The 19966-nt window shown below is 50.2% G+C and overlaps 1 protein-coding gene across 2 annotated transcripts in view; it reads right to left on the reverse strand.

The window, feature by feature from the left end:
- EML3 (EMAP like 3) overlaps nucleotides 1-19966 on the reverse strand; it is a 49330-nt gene that overhangs the window by 18093 nt on the left and 11271 nt on the right. For both annotated transcript variants that reach the window (XM_038764974.1, XM_038764973.1), the window contains exons 7-17: nucleotides 18981-19151; nucleotides 18630-18699; nucleotides 18400-18510; nucleotides 15926-16021; nucleotides 10390-10545; nucleotides 10044-10185; nucleotides 8622-8773; nucleotides 4125-4250; nucleotides 3894-4025; nucleotides 2690-2757; nucleotides 1353-1441 (exon numbers count right to left, since the gene is read on the reverse strand). In XM_038764974.1, coding sequence (XP_038620902.1) covers nucleotides 1353-1441; nucleotides 2690-2757; nucleotides 3894-4025; nucleotides 4125-4250; nucleotides 8622-8773; nucleotides 10044-10185; nucleotides 10390-10545; nucleotides 15926-16021; nucleotides 18400-18510; nucleotides 18630-18699; nucleotides 18981-19151 — 1313 coding nt within the window. The remainder of the gene's footprint in view (nucleotides 1-1352; nucleotides 1442-2689; nucleotides 2758-3893; nucleotides 4026-4124; nucleotides 4251-8621; nucleotides 8774-10043; nucleotides 10186-10389; nucleotides 10546-15925; nucleotides 16022-18399; nucleotides 18511-18629; nucleotides 18700-18980; nucleotides 19152-19966) is intronic.

The raw sequence follows: 19966 nt of genomic DNA on the forward strand, positions 1-19966 counted from the left end.
AAGCGGGGGACGGAGAACAAAACCAAACATACTAACAAAATAAAAGAAATAGAATAGATGGGTACAAGTAAAATAAATAAATAGAGTAATAAATATGTACAAACATATATACAGGTGCTGTGGGGAAGGGAAGGAGGTAAGATGGGGGGGACGGAGAGGGGGACGAGGGGGAGAGGAAGGAAGGGGCTCACAGTCTAAAAGGGGGGGACGGAGAACAAAACCAAACATACTAACAAAATAAAAGAAATAGAATAGATAGGTACAAGTAAAATAAATAAATAGAGTAATAAATATGTACAAACATATATACAGGTGCTGTGGGGAAGGGAAGGAGGTAGGATGGGGGGGATGGAGAGGGGGACGAGGGGGAGAGGAAGGAAGGGGCTCAGTCTGGGAAGGCCTCCTGGAGGAGGTGAGCTCTCAGCAGGGCCTTGAAGGCTTATTACTCTACTTATTTTACTTGTACATATCTATTCTATTTCTTTTCTTTTGTTAATATGTCTGGATTCTGTAAACTGGGGATTAAGATTGTGAGCCCCACATGGGACCTGATCACCTCCCCAGTGTTTCTTTTAGACTGTGAGCCCACTGTTGGGTAGGGACTGTCTCTATATGTTGGCAATTTGCACTTCCCAAGCGCTTAGTACAGTGCTCTGCACATAGTAAGCGCTCAATAAATACGATTGATGATGATGATGATGATGGATTTGTTCTCTGTCTCCCCCTTCTAGACTGCGAGCCCCCTGTTGGGTAGGGACCGGCTCTAGGTGTTGCCAACTTGGACTTCCCAAGCGCTTAGTATGTTGCCGACTTGGACTTCCCAAGCGCTTAGTCCAGTGCTCTGCACACAGTAAGCGCTCAATAAATATGATTGATTGATTAGTACAGTGCTCTGCACACAGTAAGCGCTCAATAAATACGATTGATTGATCGATTGATTGAGTCCGAGGTCAGGGGTTCAAATCCCGGCTCCGCCAACTGTCAGCTGGGTGACTTTGGGCACGTCACTTCAATCACTCACTCAATCAATCGTATTTATTGAGCCCTTACTGTGTGCAGAGCACTGGACTAAGCGCTTGGGAAGGACAAGCTGGCAACATATAGAGACAGTCCCTACCCAACAGTGGGCTCACAGTCTAAAACTCCGTTCTCTGGGCCTCAGTTCCCTCATCTGGAAAATGGGGATGAAGACCGTGAGACCCACCGTGGGACAACCTGATCACCCTGCGACCTCCCCAGCGTTTAGAACAGTGCTCGCTTAACGGATACCATCGTTAGGGACGGGTGACTGGGCGCGGAGAAGAAAACCGGGCGAGGGGATGAGGGGTGAAGATGGTTAGAGGGGCGCTCACCTGGGCTGTACCTGACAACCGAGAGCTGCTCGTTGCCGTCGGTAAAATCCGACACCACCTCCCGGGTTTCCGTGTCCAGGACCAGCCATCTGGAAAGAAGCGGGGAGCGCTACGATCCAATCCGCCCGCTTCCCTCCTCTACCTCCGACCCGTTCTCCGTTCCTCCTCCTCGTCCATCCCTCGGGACTGGAACGCCCTCCCTCCCCTTCATCTCCGACGGCCCATTGTCTCTCCCGGCCTCCAAAACCCGTCTCAAATCCCATCTCCTCCGAGTCCGGAGCTGAGCCCCCCCTTTCCCATCCCCGCCCTTCCCTCTGCGTCGCCTATGCCTCGGCAATGAGCCCCTTTATAATAATAATTAAGGCATCTATTAAGCACTTACTCTGCGGCAGGCATGTACTAAACACCGGGGTGGATTCGAGCAAATCGAGCTGGACCCGCTCGCTGTCCCACGTGGGGCTCACAGTCTCGAGTCCCCATTTTCCAGATGAGGGAACTGAGGCCCGGAGAAGTGAAGTGACCTGCCCGGGGTCACGCAGACGACGAGTGACAGAGCCGGGATGAGAACCCATGACCTTCGGATGCCCGGGCCGGTGCTCTAGCCACTCGGCCACGTGGCTTCTCTCGCACACTGTGACACTCACCCCAGTCCAGTCTCCTCACGGCTCCTTATACACCACTAATTCTCCCTAGCTGTAATTTTTTGCGATGTCTGCCTCCCCTGTAGACTGTAAGGTCCTCGTGGGCAGGGATCCCACCTCCCAACTCCACTGTCCTCCCGGGGTACAGCGCTCTGCACTCAGTAAGCGCTCAGTAAACACCACCGACGGGGATCGGTTGGTTGAATCTTCTGCCTCCCCTGTAGACTGTAAGGTCCTCGTGGGCGGGGATCCCATCTCCCAGCTCCATTGTCCTCCCCGGGTACAGCGCTCTGCACTCCATAAGCGCTCAATAACTACCACCGACGGGGATCGGTTGGTTGAATCTTCTGCCTCCCCTGTAGATTGTAAGGTCCTCGTGGGCAGGGATCCCACCTCCCAACTCCATTGTCCTCCCCGGGTACAGCGCTCTGCACTCCGTAAGCGCTCAGTAAATACCACCGACGGGGATCGGTTGGTTGAATCTTCTGCCTCCCCTGTAGACTGTAAGGTCCTCGTGGGCAGGGATCCCACCTCCCAACTCCATTGTCCTCCCCGGGTACAGCGCTCTGCACTCCGTAAGCGCTCAGTAAATACCACCGACGGGGATCGGTTGGTTGAATCTTCGCCTCGACGCAATTGCCGCCACTTCCTCCTCCCTCTCCCTCCCGACTCCGATTCTCTAATTCCCCTTCTTACCTGCCAGTGCTCAGACCCACAGCTACAACTGCCCCACTGGGGTGGAAATCAGCACAGAGACCCGTCTCCTAGTAGGGAGGAGGAATATTGGGGAGGAATATTGGGGAGGAATATTTGCAAGGAGTTGGGGGAACAGCCTAGGCCTTTTTTAAAATCACAGTATCTGTTTCAATCAATAAATCGTATTTATAATAAAAATAATAATAATAATGGCATTTATTAAGCGCTTACTACATGCATTACTATTTTATTTTGTTAATATGCTTTGTTTTGTTGTCTGTCTCCCCCTTCTAGATTTTGAGCCCACTGTTGGGTAGGGACCATCTCTAGATGGTGCCAACTTGTACTTCCCAAGCGCTTAGTCCAGTGCGCTGCACACAGTAAGCGCTCAATAAATACGATTGAATGAATTAATGCAAAGCACTGTTTTAAGCGTTGGGGAGGTTAATCAATCAATCAATCAATCAATCATATTTATAATAATAATTATGGCATTTATTAAGCGCTTACTATGTGCATTACTATTTTCTTTTGTTAATATATTTTGTTGTGTTGCCTGTCTCCCCCTTCTAGACTGTGAGCCCACTGTTGGGTAGGGACCGTCTCTAGATGGTGCCAACTTGGACTTCCCAAGCGCTTAGTCCAGTGCTCTGCACACAGTAAGCGCTCAATAAATACGACTGAATGAATGAATGAATGAATGGAAAGCACTGTTCTAAGCGCTGGGGAGGTTAATCAATCAATCAACTGTATTGATTATAATAATAATAATGGCATTTATTAAGCGCTTACTACGTGCATTACTATTTTATTTTGTTAATATATTTTGTTGTGTTGCCTGTCTCCCCCTTCTAGACTGTGGGCCCACTGTTGGGTAGGGACCGTCTCTAGATGTTGCCGACTCGTACTTCCCAAGCGCTTAGTTCAGTGCTCTGCACACAGTAAGCGCTCAATAAATACGATTGATTGATTGATTGATATGGTGCCAACTTGTCCTTCCCAAGCGCTTAATACAGTGCTCTACACACAGTAAGCGCTCAATAGATACGATTGAAGGAATCTGGTACGCTCCCAAGCGCTCGATACAGTGCCCTCAGTAAATTCGATCGGTCGATTGAGCGAGTAGGGGCGTCGGGCCGGGGCCAAGCGAGGGGACCCGAAGGCCGGCGGGGCCACGAGGAAGCAGAGTGGAGGGGGGAGGCACCTTGAGGTCGAGGCTCCAGGCGAGCGCGTGGTGCTCCCCGTCCCACAGACACAGCTGCCGGTCATGGCCGCACGTGAGGAAACGGTTCTGGGAGGGGTGCGTGCACAGGCCCCACAGCTCGTCCGTGTGGCCCTGCTCGGGGCGAAGAAGACGGTCCGACCTCCTCCGCGCGGCCCCCGGGGCCGGCCGCCCTCTGCCCCCCGCCCCCCGGCCCCCGGCGCCCGCCCAGACCTGGATGACGGGGGAGAAGCCCCGGGCCAGGTGGCCCCGCAGCAGGGCGTTCTTGGTGGTCCCCACCAGGAGCTCCGCGCCCGCTCCCTCGGCGATGGCCCGCACGGCCCCGAACAGCTCCGGGATCTGGAAAAGTCGAGGACTCGTCAGGGCTGGGCCCCGCGCCGACCCGCCTGGCCTGTTCCCTCAGCTCCCCGACAAACTCCGGACACCTCGAGGGCCGACCCATCCGCTTCTCAATCAATCAATCAATCAATCAATCGCATTTATAGAGCGCTTACTGTGTGCAGAGCACTATACTAAGCGCTTTGGAAGTCCAAGTTGGCAACATCTAGAGACGGTCCCTACCCGACAGCGGGCTCCCAGTCTAGAAGGGGGCCCCTTCTATTGCCTCAGCCCCTGGAGACAGACGTCTGACCGACCATATGGTCGACTACTTATTCAGATGACCCATCTCCCCTTAGGAGCGCAATAATTCATTCATTCATTCATTCAATCGTATTTATTGAGCGCTTACTGTGTGCAGAGCACTGGAAGTCCAAGTTGGCAACACCTAGAGACAGTCCCTACCCGACAGTGGGTTCACAGTCTAGAAAGGGGCCCCTTCTATTGCCTCGGCCCCTGAGGAGAGACGTCTGACTGACCATATGGTTGACTACTTATTCAGATGACCCGTCTCCCCTTAGGAGCGCAATTATTCATTAATTCAGTCGTATTTATTGAGCGCTTCCTGTGTGCAGAGCACTGGACTAAGCGCTTGGGAAGTCCAAGTCGACAACATCTAGAGACGGTCCCTACCCAACAACGGGCTCCCAGTCTAGAAGGGGGCCCCTTCTATTGCCTCAGCCCCTGGGGACAGACGTCTGACCGACCATATGGTCGACTACTTATTCAGATGACCCGTCCCCTTAGGAGCGCAATAACTCATTCATTCATTCATTCAGTCGTATTTATTGAGCACTTACTGTGTGCAGAGCACTGGAAGTCCAAGTTGGCAACACCTAGAGACGGTCCCTACCCAACAGCGGGCTCCCAGTCTAGAAGGGGGCCCCTTCTATTGCCCCGGCCCCTGGGGAGAGACGTCTGACCGACCATATGGTCGACTACTTATTCAGATGACCCGTCTCCCCTTAGGAGCGCAATTATTCATTAATTCAGGCGTATTTATTGAGCGCTTCCTGTGTGCAGAGCACTGGACTAAGCGCTTGGGAAGTCCAAGTCGGCAACATCTAGAGACGGTCCCTACCCAACAACGGGCTCCCAGTCTAGAAGGGGGCCCCTTCTACTGCCTCAGCCCCTGGGGACAGACGTCTGACCGACCATATGGTCGACTACTTATTCAGATGACCCGTCCCCTTAGGAGCGCAATAACTCATTCATTCATTCATTCAGTCGTATTTATTGAGCACTTACTGTGTGCAGAGCACTGGAAGTCCAAGTTGGCAACACCTAGAGACGGTCCCTACCCAACAGCGGGCTCCCAGTCTAGAAGGGGGCCCCTTCTATTGCCCCGGCCCCTGGGGAGAGACGTCTGACCGACCATATGGTCGACTACTTATTCAGATGACCCGTCTCCCCTTAGGAGCGCAATCATTCATTAATTCAGTCGTATTTATTGAGCGCTTCCTGTGTGCAGAGCACTGTACTAAGCACTTGGGGAGTTCAAGTTGGCAACATCTAGAGACAGTCCCTACCCAACAACAGGCTCCCAGTCTAGAAGGGGGCCCCTTCTATTGCCCCGGCCCCTGGGGAGAGACGTCTGACCGACCATATGGTCGACGACTTATTCAGATGACCCGTCTCCCCTTAGGAGCGCAACAATTCATTCATTCAATCGTATTTATTGAGTGCTTACTGTGTGCAGAGCACTGTACTAAGCACTTGGGAAGTCCAAGTCAGCAACATCTAGAGACGGTCCCTATCCGACAGCGGGCTCCCAGTCTAGAAGGGGGCCCCTTCTATTGCCTCGGCCCCTGGGGAGAGATGTCTGACCGACCATATGGTCGACTACTTATTCAGATGACCCGTCTCCCCTTAGGAGCGCAATAATTCATTCATTCATTCATTCATTCAATCGTATTTATTGAGCGCTTACTGTGTGCAGAGCACTGGACTAAGCGCTTGGGAAGTCCAAGTTGGCAACATCTAGAGACGGTCCCTACCCAACAGCGGGCTCACAGTCTTGAAGGGGGAGACAGAGAACAAAACCAAACATATTAACAAAATAAAATAAATAGAATAAATATGTACAAGTAAAATAAATAAATAGAGTAATAAATCCGTACAAACATCTATACATCTATACAGGTGCTGTGGGGAAGGGAAGGAGGTAAGGCGGGGGAGATGGAGAGGGGGAGGAGGGGGAGAGTTTGACAGTTTAGAATTAGAGAAGCAGCATGGCTCGGCGGGAAGAGCCCGGGCTTGGGAGCCGGAGGTCGTGGGTTCTAATCCCGGCTCCGCCACATCAATCAATCAATCAATCGTATTTATTGAGCGCTTACTGTGTGCGGAGCACTGGACTAAGCGCTTGGGAAGTCCAAGTTGGCAACATACAGAGACGGTCCCTACCCAACAGTGGGCTCACAGTCTAGAAAACACAGTCACATGTCCGCTGTGTGACCTTGGGCAAGTCACTTCACTTCTCTGAGCCTCAGTTCCCTCATCTGGAAAATGGGGATGAAGACTGTGAGCCCCCCGTGGGACAACCTGATCACCTTGTAACCCCCCAGCGCTTAGACAGTGCTTTGCACATAGTAAGTGCTTAACAAATGCCATCATCATTATTATTACTATTATTAATAATAATGACAGCATTTATTAAGCGCTTACTAAGTGCAAAGCACTGTAAAATGGGGATTAAGACTGTATCATCATTATTATTACTATTATCAATAATAATGATGGCATTTATTAAATGCTTACTATGTGCAAAGCACTGTAAAACAGGGATTAAGACTGTGAGCCCCCCGTGGGACAACCTGATCACCTTGTAACCCACCAGCACTTAGACAGTGCTTTGCACATAGTAAGCGCTTAACAAATGCCATCATCATTATTATTACTATTATGAATAATAATGATACCATTTATTAAGCACTTACTACGTGCAAAGCACTGTAAAATGGGGATTAAGACTGCATCGTCATTATTATTACTATTATTAATAATAATGACGGCATTTATTAAGCGCTATGTGCAAAGCACTGTAAAATGGGGATTAAGACTGTATTGTCATTATTATTACTATTATCAATAATAATGATGGCATTTATTAAACGCTTACTATGTGCAAAGCACTGTAAAACAGGGATTAAGACTGTGAGCCCCTCGTGGGACAACCTGGTCACCTTGTAACCCCCCAGCGCTTAGACAGTGCTTTGCACATAGTAAGCGCTTAACAAATGCCACCATCATTATTATTACCATTATTAATAATAATGACTGCATTTATTAAGCGCTTACTACGTGCAAAGCACTGTTCTAAGCGCTGGGAGAGACTACGGCAGTTGAGGTATGCGTTAAGCGCTCCCGAGGTGCCAGGCACCGTACAAAGCGCCGGGGTCCATAGGAGACAATCGGGTTGGACGCCGTCCCCCGTTTTCCAGATGAGGGGAGGTTAGGTGACTTTCCCAAGGTCACACAGCGGGCCTCGGTTCTAATCCCGACTCCGCGCTCATCCGCTGCGTGACCTTGGGAAAGTCCCCTAACCTCCCCTCATCTGGAAAATGGGGGACGGCGTCCAACCCGGGCCGGGCTCTTTCCGCTCAGCGGTGTCGCTCCTCCAGCTCCTCGGGGGCGGAAAGCGAGTCTCAAGCCTCTAGTGACACCTAATCACCTTGTAACCCCCCAGCGTTGCACATAGTAGATGCCATCATCATTATTATTACCATTATTAATAATAATGACTGCATTTATTAAGCGCTTACTACGTGCAAAGCACTGTTCTAAGCGCTGGGAGAGACTATGGCAGTTGAGGTATGCGCTAAGCGCTCCCGAGGTGCCAGGCACCGTACACAGCGCCGGGGTCCATAGGAGACTGTATGTTTGGTTTCGTCACCCCCTTTTAGACTGTGAGCCCACTGTTGGGTAGGGACTGTCTCTATATGTTGCTAATTTGTACTTCCCAAGCGCTTAGTACAATGCTCTGCACACAGTAAGCGCTCAATAAATACGATTGATGATGATGATGATGGACGCCGTCCCCCATTTTCCAGATGAGGGGAGGTTAAGTGACTTTCCCAAGGTCACACAGCGGGCCTCGGTTCTAATCCCGACTCCGCGCTCATCCGCTGCGTGACCTTGGGAAAGTCACCTAACCTCCCCTCGTCTGGAAAACGGGGGACGGCGTCCAACCCGGGCCGGGCCCTTTCCGCTCGGCGGTGTCGCTCCTCCAGCTCCTCGGGGGCGGAAAGCGGGTCTCCAGCCTCCCGCGCCCCGTCCTCCGCCCTCGCCTCGGCCTCCCTTCCCACTCCCTCCCCGTCCCGGGCCCGGCCTCACCTCGGCCTCCTGGAGGGCGACGAGCCCCGGACCCCACTGCACGAGTCGCCGGTCGCGGCCGCCCCCGCTCAGCACGGTGCCGTCCCGCAGGACGCTCAGGGCAAAGATGGAGCCCTCGTGGGCCCGCGTCTGAGCCACGATCCCGAACGTCTCTGGCCCGGGGAAGGGAGAGGAGGAGACGGGGCGGACGCGGGTCAGCGGGAAGAAGATCGCGGAGAGCCGGGCCCGAGGGAGAGAAGCGGGAGCCCGATCCCAGACCGGAGGGAGCCCAGGATCGGCCGTCCCCCGAAGGGAGTATATTTTAGCCCCGATGAGCGTTGTGGGGATAATAATAATAACAACGGCATTTATTACGTGCAAACCGCTTGGGAGGTTACCAGGTGATCGGGCTGTCCCACGAGGGGCTCCCAGTCTTCCTCCAACTTGCCAACTTGTACTTCCCAAGCGCCTAGTACAGTGCTCTGCACACAGTAAGCGCTCGGCAAATACGGCGGAATGAACGACCGCACCCCCACTTGCCGGAGGAGGTCACCGAGGCCCGGGGAAGTGAAGCGACTCGCCCAAAGTCACACGGCTGACAGTCGGCGGAGCCGGGGGTTTGAACCCACGACCCCCGGCTCTTTTTTTTTTTTTTTAAATGGCATTTGTTAAGCGCTTACTATGTGCAAAGCACTGTTCCAAGCGCTGGGGGGGCTACAATGTGATCAAGTTGTCCCACGTGGGGCTCACAGTCTTAATCCCCATTTTTACAGATGAGGGAACTGAGGCTCAGAGAAGTGAAGTGACTTGCCCAAGGTCACACAGCAGACTTGTTCCACCGGGCCACCGAGCCACGCTGCTTCCTGGGGGAAGGGGACCCAGGTGGTTCTCGGCGGGAATCTGAGCCGCCCATCAGCGTGGCTCGGTGGGAAGAGCCCGGGCTTTGGAGTCAGAGGTCACGGGTTCGAATTCCGGCTCCGCCACTTCACCATCAATCGTATTTATTGAGCGCTTACTATGTGCGGAGCACCGTACTAAGCGCTTGGGAAGTCCAAATTGGCAACATACAGAGACAGTCCCTACCCAACATTGGGCTCACAGTCTAAAAGACTGGGCACTTGTCAGCTGGGTGGCTCTGGGCAAGTCACTTACCTTCTCTGGGCCTCAGTGAGCTCATCTATCAAATGGGGATGAAGACTGGGAGCCCCACGTGGGACAACCCGATTACCTTGTATCCACCCCAGCACTTAGAGCAGTGCTTGGCACATAGTAAGCGCTTAATAAATGCCATTATTATTATTATTATTATCATCTAGTGCCGCTCCGACTCCTATACTAGCCGCCGCCGCTGTATCTTCATATCCCACCATCCCTCCCGTCGCGAGCTAGACGAGTCCTATTCCCGGGGACATTAGCCTCCCTGCGGACCCCTGAGCCACCTACCTTTGGCCCCACCCCTCCCGGGGGTCCTGGGGTCAGGCTGGCTCCTTCCCCAGGTGAGGATGTTCCCTTCCGAGTCCCCCGTCAGGATATCCCCATCCGGGAGGAACACAAAGCAGGGGATGAATTTGGGCTTCTTGTATTTCTGCGGACCACAGCGGGGAAGGTTTAGCGGCCGGGGGCCACGGCGGGAAGAGAGACGAGAGGAGGTCAGGGGTCAGAGGGCAGCGGCCCGAAAGGAGGTCGTCCCATCGCATCCACCGAGCGCTTACCGCGCGCCCGGCACTGTGCTAAGCGCTGGGGAGAGGTGGCCACCCCCTCACCTGCCCCTCTCCCGTCCGGATCTCACCCCAAAGACGCCCTGTTTCCGGCTGAGGCCCCCGTTCCCCGTGGTCCCGCCGCCGCCGCTCCAGCTCCAGAAGTGGACGTGGGATTTCCCGCTGGTGACGATGCAGCTGCTGTCCCGGGGGCTGAATCCCACGGCCAACACGGAATCGTTTGTGCTCTGAGGGGAAAATCAGGGAGTCGAACGGCCCCCAGGAGCCTCCCTCCGGCCTGGATCCTCCCCTCCGGCATTCATTTATCAATCAATCAATCAATCAATCGTATTTATTGAGCGCTTACTGTGTGCAGAGCACTGGACAAAGCGATTGGGAAGTACGCTACGCTATGCGCTTACTATGTGCAAAGCACTGTTCAGTCATTCATTCAATCGTATTGATTGAGGGCTTATAATAATAATAATGACGGCATTTATTAAGCGCTTACGATGTGCAAAGCACTGTTCAGTCATTCATTCAATCGCATTGATTGAGGGCTTATAATAATAATAATGACGGCATTTATTAAGCGCTTACGATGTGCAAAGCACTGTTCAGTCATTCATTCAATCGTATCGATTGAGGGCTTATAATAATAATAATGACGGCATTTATTAAGCGCTTACGATGTGCAAAGCACTGTTCAGTCATTCATTCAATCGTATCGATTGAGGACTTATAATAATAATAATGACGGCATTTATTAAGCGCTTACGATGTGCAAAGCACTGTTCAGTCATTCATTCAATCGTATTATTGAGGACTTATAATAATAATAATGACGGCATTTATTAAGCGCTTACGATGTGCAAAGCACTGTTCAGTCATTCATTCAATCGTGTTGACTGAGGACTTATAATAATAATAATGACGGCATTTATTAAGCGCTTACGATGTGCAAAGCACTGTTCAGTCATTCATTCAATCGTATCGATTGAGGGCTTATAATAATAATAATGACGGCATTTATTAAGCGCTTACGATGTGCAAAGCACTGTTCAGTCATTCATTCAATCGTACTGATTGAGGACTTATACTAATAATAATGACGGCATCTATTCAGCGCTTACGATGTGCAAAGCACTGTTCAGTCACTCATTCAATCGTATTGATTGAGGACTTATAATAATAATAATGACGGCATTTATTAAGCGCTTACGATGTGCAAAGCACTGTTCAGTCATTCATTCAATCGTATCGATTGAGGACTTATAATAATAATAATGACGGCATTTATTAAGCGCTTACGATGTGCAAAGCACTGTTCAGTCATTCATTCAATCGTACTGATTGAGGACTTATAATAATAATAATGACGGCATTTATTAAGCGCTTACGATGTGCAAAGCACTGTTCAGTCATTCATTCAATCGTATTGATTGAGGACTTATAATAATAATAATGACAAGTTGGCAACATCTAGAGACAGTCCCTACCCAACAGCGGGCTTACCTGTACATATCTATTCTGTTTGTTTTATTTGGTTAATAGGTTTGGTTTCGTTCTCTGTCTCCCCCTTCTAGACTGTGAGCCCGCTGTTGGGTAGGGACCGTCCCTAGATGTTGCCAACTTGGACTTCCCAAGCGCTTAGTACAGTGCTCTGCACACAGTAGGCGCTCAATAAATACGATTGATTGATTGATAGGGAAGCAGTGTGGCCTACCTAGAGGAGAGATCCCGGGCCTTGGCGTCAGAAGGACCAGGATTCGCATCCCGATTCTGCCACTTGTCAGCCAAGTGACCTCGGGCAAGTCGCGCCACTGGGTTGCCTCAAGCAGCGTGGCTCAGTGGAAAGAGCCCGGGCTTTGGAGTCAGAGGACGTGGGTTCGAATCCCGGCTCCGCCACGTGCCTGCTGTGTGACCTCGGGCAAGTCACTTCACTTCTCTGAGCCTCAGTTCCCTCATCTGGAAAATGGGGATTAAGACTGTGAGCCCCACGTGGGACAACCTCATCACCTTGTATCTCCCCAGCGCTTAGAACAGTGCTTTGCACATAGTAAGCGCTTAACAAATGCCATCATTATTATAGACTGTGAGCCCACTGCTGGGTAGGGACCGTCTCTATATGTTGCCAACTTGTACTTCCCAAGCGCTTAGTACAGTGCTCTGCACACAGTAAGCGCTCAATAAATATGATTGACTGACTGATTATTATCATTATTATGGGGATGAAGACTGTGAGCCCTCTGTGGGACAGGGACGGTGCCCAACCTGATTAGCTTGTATAATAATAATAATGGCTTTTATTAAGCGCTTACTATGTGCAAAGCACTGTTCTAAGCGCTGGGGCAGTTACAAGGTGATCAGGTGGTCCCACGGGGGGCTCACAGTCTTCATCCCCATTTTACAGATGAGGGAACTGAGGCCCAGAGAAGTGAAGTGACTTGCCCAAAGTCACACAGCTGGCAATTGGAAGAGCCGGGATTTGAACCCATGACCTCTGACTCCAAAGCCCGGGCTCTTTCCACTGAGCCACGCTGTTTGTATCTACCCCGTTGCTTGGAACAGTGCTTCCCACATAATAGGCGCTTAACAAATACCATTTAAAAAAAAATCAATTCCTCCCGAAGCATAATAATAATGGCATTTGCTAGTATCCATCCCAGGGCTTATTAAGGTGCCGGCACATAGTAAGCACTTAACAAATACCATTAAAAAAAAAAATTCCCCCCAAAACATAATAATAGTGGTATTTGATAAGCGCTTACTAATAATGATGGCATTTATTAAGTGCTTACTATGTGCAAAGCACTGTTCTAAGCGCTGGGGAGGTTACAGGGTGATCAGGTTGTCCCACGGGGGACTCACGGTCTTATTACGTGTCGGCACCTTAACAAATATCATTAAAAAAAAAAATTCCTCCCGCAGCATAATAATAATGGTATTTGTTAAGTGCTTACTACATGCCACCCCTAAACGTAATAATAGTAGTATTTGTTAAGCGCTTACTAATAATGATGGCATTTATTAAGCGCTTACTACGTGCAAAGCACTGTTCTAAGCGCTGGGGAGGTTACAAGGTGATCAGGTGGTCCCACGGGGGGCTCACAGTCTTACTACGTGTCGGCACCTTAACAAATATCATTTTAAAAAAAAATTCCTCCCACAGCATCATAATAATGGTATTTGTTAAGTGCTTACTACATGCCAGTACCTAACTAAGCACTGGGATGGATATTAGCAAATCGGGTTGGACACAGTCTCTGTCCCATCTGGGGCTCACAGTCTTCATCCCCATTTTACAGATGAGGTCACTGAGGCAAAGAGAAGTGAAGTGACTTGCCCCAAGTCGGAGCTGGGCTCTGCACACAGTAAGCGCTCAATAAATACGATTGATTGAATGAATGGATGATTAGAACCCAGCTCCGGGCGAGTCACTTCAGAAGATTGAGGGTTCGTGTCCCTTGGTGGTTGGTGGAGTCCTTTTTTCCCCCTTCTAGACTGTGAGCCCGCTGTTGGGTAGGGACCGTCTCTATCTGTTGCCAACTTGGACTTCCCAAGCGCTTAGTACAGTGCTCTGCACACAGTAAGCGCTCAATAAATACGACTGAATTGAATTGAACCCAGGTCCTTCTAACTCCCAGGCCGGAGCTCTAACCATTAGGCCCTGCTGCTTGTCACGCTGCTTCTAAGCATTTCACGTTTAAAGGAGACGGTCTTTCCCCTCAGACCCCGGGACTCCTTTTTACATAATAATAATAATGTTGGTATTTGTTAAGCGCTTACTATGTGCCGAGCACTGTTCTAAGCGCTGGAGGGGGATACAAGGTAACGAAGGTTGTCCCACGTGGGGCTCACAGTCTTAATCCCCATTTTTCAGATGAGGGAACTGAGGCCCAGAGAAGTGAAGTGACTGGCCCAAAGTCACACAGCTGATAAGTAATAATAATAATAATGATGATGGTATTTGTTAAGCACTAACTATGTGCAAAGCACTGTTCTAAGCACTGGAGGGGGATACAAGGTCATCAGGTTGTCCCACGTGGGGCTCACAGTCTTAATCCCCATTTTTCAGGTGAGGGAACTGAGGCACAGAGAAGTGACTTGCCCAAAGTCACACAGCTGACAAGTAATAATAATAATAATGATGATGGCATTTGTTAAGCGCTTACTATGTGCCAAGCACTGTTCTAAGCACTGGAGGGGGATACAAGGCAATGAAGGTTGTCCCACGTGGGGCTCACAGTCTTAATCCCCATTTTTCATATGAGGGAATTGAGGCACAGAGAAGTGAAGTGACTGGCCCAAAGTCACACAGCTGACAAATAATAATAATGATGGTATTTGTTCAGCGCTTACTATGTGCAAAGCACTGTTCTAAGTGCTGGGGGGGATACAAGGTAATGAAGGTTGTCCCACGTGGGGCTCACAGTCTTAATCCTCATTTTTCAGATGAGGGAACTGAGGCACAGAGAAGTGACTTGCCCAAAGTCACACAGCTGACAAGTAATAATAATAATAATGATGATGGTATTTGTTAAGCGCTTACTATGTGCAAAGCACTGTTCTAAGTGCTGGGGGGGGATACAAGGTAATGAAGGTTGTCCCACATGGGGCACACAGTCTTAATCCCCATTTTTCAGATGAGGGAACTGAGGCACAGAGAAGTGACTTGCCCAAAGTCGCACAGCTGACAAGTAATAATAATAATAATAATGACGATGGTATTTGTTAAGCGCTTACTATGTGCAAAGCACTGTTCTAATCACTGGGTGGGGGATACAAGGTAATGAAGGTTGTCCCACAGTGGGGCACACAGTCTTAATCCCCATTTTTCAGATGAGGGAACTGAGGCACAGAGAAGTGACTTGCCCAAAGTCACACAGCTGACAAGTAATAATAATAATAATGATGATGGTATTTGTTAAGCGCTTACTATGTGCAAGGCACTGTTCTAAGTGCTGGGGGGGGATACAAGGTAATGAAGGTTGTCCCACGTGGGGCACACAGTCTTAATCCCCATTTTTCAGATGAGGGAACTGAGGCACAGAGAAGAGACTTGCCCAGAGTCGTACAGCTGACAAGTAATAATAATAATAATGATGATGGTATTTGTTAAGCGCTTACTATGTGCAAGGCACTGTTCTAAGCGCTGGAGGGGGATATGAGGTAATGAAGGTTGTCCCACTTGGGGCTCACAGTCTTAATCTCCATTTTTCAGATGAGGGAACCGAGGCACAGAGAAGCGACTTGCCCAAAGTCACCCAGCTGACAAGTGGCGGAGGCGGGATTAGAACCCATGACTCCCAAGCCCGGCCTCTTTCCGCTGAGCCACGCTGCTTCTCAGCTTCCTTTTCACGACCCCATCTGACCCCAAGGCGCTCCCCGACTCCAGCCCAGTGAGCCCACTCTTTTAGACTGTTGGGTAGGGACCGTCTCTATATGTTGCCAACTTGGACTTCCCAAGCGCTTAGTCCAGTGCTCTGCACACAGTAAGTGCTCAATAAATACGATTGAATGATTGATTGATTGCCGCTCAACGACGGTACGAGCGGCGGGCTCCGGCTTTGACCCGGGCCCCCCTTCGATCCGGATCGGACGATCGAAGAGACCTTGGCTCCTTACCTTGATCTCGGCCAACTTGGTGCCCCGGCTGCAGTCCCAGACGGAGAGCATGTGTTCGTTGGAGTCGTCCACGACGCACAGGAAGGCACCGTGATCCTGCGGGGTCGGAGATCACCGAGAGTCATCAGGAAGGACGGGATCGCGGGCACCGTCGCCTCACGGCCCAGAGAGCAGCGGTTTGTGGTCTGTGAGCCCGCTGTTGGGTGGGGACCGTCTCTCTATGTTGCCAACTTGGACTTCCCAAGCGCTCAGTACAGTGCCCTGCACACAGGAAGCGCTCAATAAATACGACTGAATGAATGAATGACTGGTCAAGCGGAAAGAACCGGGGCCTGAGCATCTCAACCCGCCTCTGCCACTTGCCTGCTCCGTGACCTCGGGCGAGTCACTTCAGTCATTCATTCAATCGTATTGATTGAGGACTTATAATAATAATAATAACGGCATTCATTAAGCGCTTACAATGTGCAAAGCACTGTTCATTCATTCATTCATTCAATCGTATTGATTGAGGACTTATAATAATAATAATAATGACGGCATTTATTAAGCGCTTACTATGGGCAAAGCACTTGATTGAGGACTTAAAATAATAATAATGACAGCATTTATTAAGCGCTTACGATGCGCAAAGCACTGTTCATTCATTCATTCAACTGCATGGATTGAGGACTTATAATAATAATGACGGCATTTATTAAGTGCTTACTATGGGCAAAGCACTGGATTGAGGACTTATAATAATAATAATGACGGCATTTATTAAGCGCTTACGATGTGCAAAGCACTGTTCATTCATTCAATCGTATTGATTGAGGACTTATAATAATAATAATGACGGCATTTATTAAGCGCTTACGATACGCAAAGCACTGTTCATTCATTCATTCAATCGCATTGATTGAGGACTTATAATAATAATGGTATTTATTAAGCGCTTACTATGGGCAAAGCACTCGATTGAGGACTTATAATAATAATAATGACGGCATTTACTAAGCGCTTACGATGTGCAAAGCACTGTTCAGTCATTCATTCAATTGCATTGATTGAGGACTTATAATAATAATGACGGCATTTATTAAGCGCTTACGATGTGAGCCCACTGCTGGGTAGGGACTGTCTCTATATGTTGCCAACTTGTACTTCCTAAGCGCTTAGTACAGTGCTCTGCACACAATAAGCACTCAATCAATACGATTGATGATGATGATGATGATGTGCAAAGCACTGTTCATTCACTCATTCAATCGTATTGATTGAGGACTTATAATAATGACAATAACGGCATTTATTAAGTGCTTACGATGTCCAAAGCACGGTTCAGTCATTCATTCAATCGTATTGATTGAGGGCTTATAATAATAATAACGACGACATTTATTAAGCGCTTACGACGTGCAAAGCACGGTTCATTCATTCATTCATTCAATCGTATTGATTGAGGACTTATAATAATGACGGCATTTATTAAGTGCTTACGATGTGCAAAGCATTGTTCAGTCATTCATTCAATCGCATTGATTGAGGACCTATAATAATAATAATGACGGCATTTATTAAGCGCTTACGACGTGCAAAGCACTGTTCAGCCATTCATTCAATCGTATTAATAATAATAATGATGGCATTTATTAAGCGCTTACGATGTGCACAGCACGGTTCATTCATTCATTCAATCGCATTGATTGAGGACTTATAATAATGACGGCATTTATTAGGTGCTTACGATGTGCAAAGCACTGTTCAGTCATTCATTCAATCGCATTGATTGAGGACCTATAATAATAATAATGACGGCATTTATTAAGCGCTTATGACGTGCAAAGCACTGTTCAGCCATTCATTCAATCGTATTGATTAATAATAATAATGACGGCATTTATTAAGCGCTTACGATGTGCAAAGCACTGTTCATTCATTCATTCAATCGCATTGACTGAGGACTTATAATAATGATGGCATTCATTAAGCGCTTACGATGTGCAAAGCACTGCTCATTCATTCATTCAATCGTATTGAGGACTTATAATAGTAATAATGACGGCATTTATTAAGCGCTTACGATGTGCAAAGCACTGCTCAGTCATTTTATAAGCGCTTATGATGTGCAAAGCACTGTTCAGCCATTCTAGTCTAGTCTAGTGGGAAATATAAGGGAGATCAAGAGATTCAGGTTCTAATCCCAGGAGTCTGTTGGGTGACCTTGGGCGAGTTAGTGACTCTCTTCGGGCCTCAGTTTTCCTCTAGACCGCGAGTCCCGCGTGGGACAGGCAACGTGCCCGAGCTGATTATCTACCGTTGTCCTCCTCCAGCACGGGCCACGGGGTTGTCGCAGGGAGCCACTGTTGGGTAGGGACTGTCTCTATACGTTGCCAACTTGTGCTTCCCAAGCGCTTAGTCCAGTGCTCTGCGCACAGTCAGCGCTCAATAAATACGATTGATGGTGATGATGATTTGGAGGCGCCACTCACCGCCAGAGAGAAGGCCAAGGCTCCCACACCCCGCTCGAACGCTCCCAGTCCAATCTCCTGCAGCTTCAGCAGCGTCTCCGAGTCCCAGACGTGAACCACGGGCTGGAGAGGCTGGCGGGGGGAGAGGGCAGAGGGGCTGGAGGGGACCCCGACCCTCAAAACCCCTTCCTCCCTCCGAGCCGGGCCGTCCCCCCGGTTCTCCCGAGGCGGCCTCCGGGTTTGGGCCTCACCTTCCCGTCCTTGTCCACTCCGGCCGTCTGTCCCGACGCCACTCGGACGCCGTCCGGATGGACGGCGAGGCTGGGGGGCGAGGAGAGGGCGAGGCGGGAAGAGGGTGGGTGACTTGGGGTGGCACCCCCCGGAAAGGCCCTTTTCTCACCTCGCCGGCCCGGGGCCACCGCGGCTCCAGCTCCCCTCTCCCTCCGGGCCCCCGGGTCTCCGTCCCCGCTCTCTGCTCGGCCTTCCTGCCCAGGTCAACCCCGCCACCTACCTCGAACGGGCCAGGGGTCTGTCCCTTACGGCGGCCCCCCTCGTCTCTCCCCCTCCCGTCCCCCCGCCGGCCTGTCCATCAGGAGACTCACCAACGCACACAGTCCGTGTGACCCCGATAATGCCTCTGGCCGCCGCCCCCGGGCCCCCCTGGCCCTCCCCCAGGGCGATACAGAACCACAACGCAGGCAATAAAATACACCACCTCCCCAGAGCGGAGCACAAACAGGTTGGAGCGGGAGTCCCGGCCCCGGTACCCGTAACTGGGAAGGCCGAGAAACCGAGGTCAAGGAAGAAGGAGCGAAAGGGAGACCGCGAGCCCGCTGTCGGGGAGGGACCGTCTCTCTCGGACTTCCCAAGCGCTAAGTCTCGACTACGAGACACAACCTGATCACCTTGTAACCTCCCCAGCGCTTAGAACAGTGCTTTGCACAGAGTAAGCGCTTAGTAAATGCTATCATTATTATTAGTCCAGTGCTCTGCACACAGTAAGTGCTCAATAAATACGGAAGCTCTAATCCCGGCCCCGCCACGGAATCTCTTCATTCCGCTGGGCCTCCGTTTCCTCATCCGTAAGATCGTGTCCGTCTCCCCCCCCGCCGCCCCATCCAGACTGAAAGCTCGCTGTGGGCAGGGAATGTGTCTGTTAATTGTTGCCTTGGGCTCTCCCAAGCGCTTAGTGCAGGGCTCCGCATACAGTAAGCACTCAAATACTAATATAATGATGGCATTTAGACTTTTAGACTGTGAGCCCACTGTTGGGTACGGACGGTCTCTATATGTTGCCAACTTGTCCTTCCCAAGCGCTTAGTACAGTGCTCTGCACACAGTAAGCGCTCAATAAATACGATTGATTGATTGATTAAGCGCTTACTATGTGCAAAGCACCATTCTAAGCGCTAGGGAGGTTACAGGGTGATCGGGCTGTCCCACGGGGAGCTCACGGTCTTCATCCCCATTCTCCAGATGAGGGAACTGAGGCCCAGAGAAGTGAAGTGACGTGCCCAAAGTCACCCAGCTGACAGTTGGCAGAGCCGGGATTCAAACCCGTGACCTCTGACTCCAAAGCCCGGACTCT

The sequence above is a fragment of the Tachyglossus aculeatus genome, chromosome 22 (genome assembly GCF_015852505.1).
Source record: "Tachyglossus aculeatus isolate mTacAcu1 chromosome 22, mTacAcu1.pri, whole genome shotgun sequence".
Lineage (NCBI taxonomy): Eukaryota > Metazoa > Chordata > Mammalia > Monotremata > Tachyglossidae > Tachyglossus > Tachyglossus aculeatus.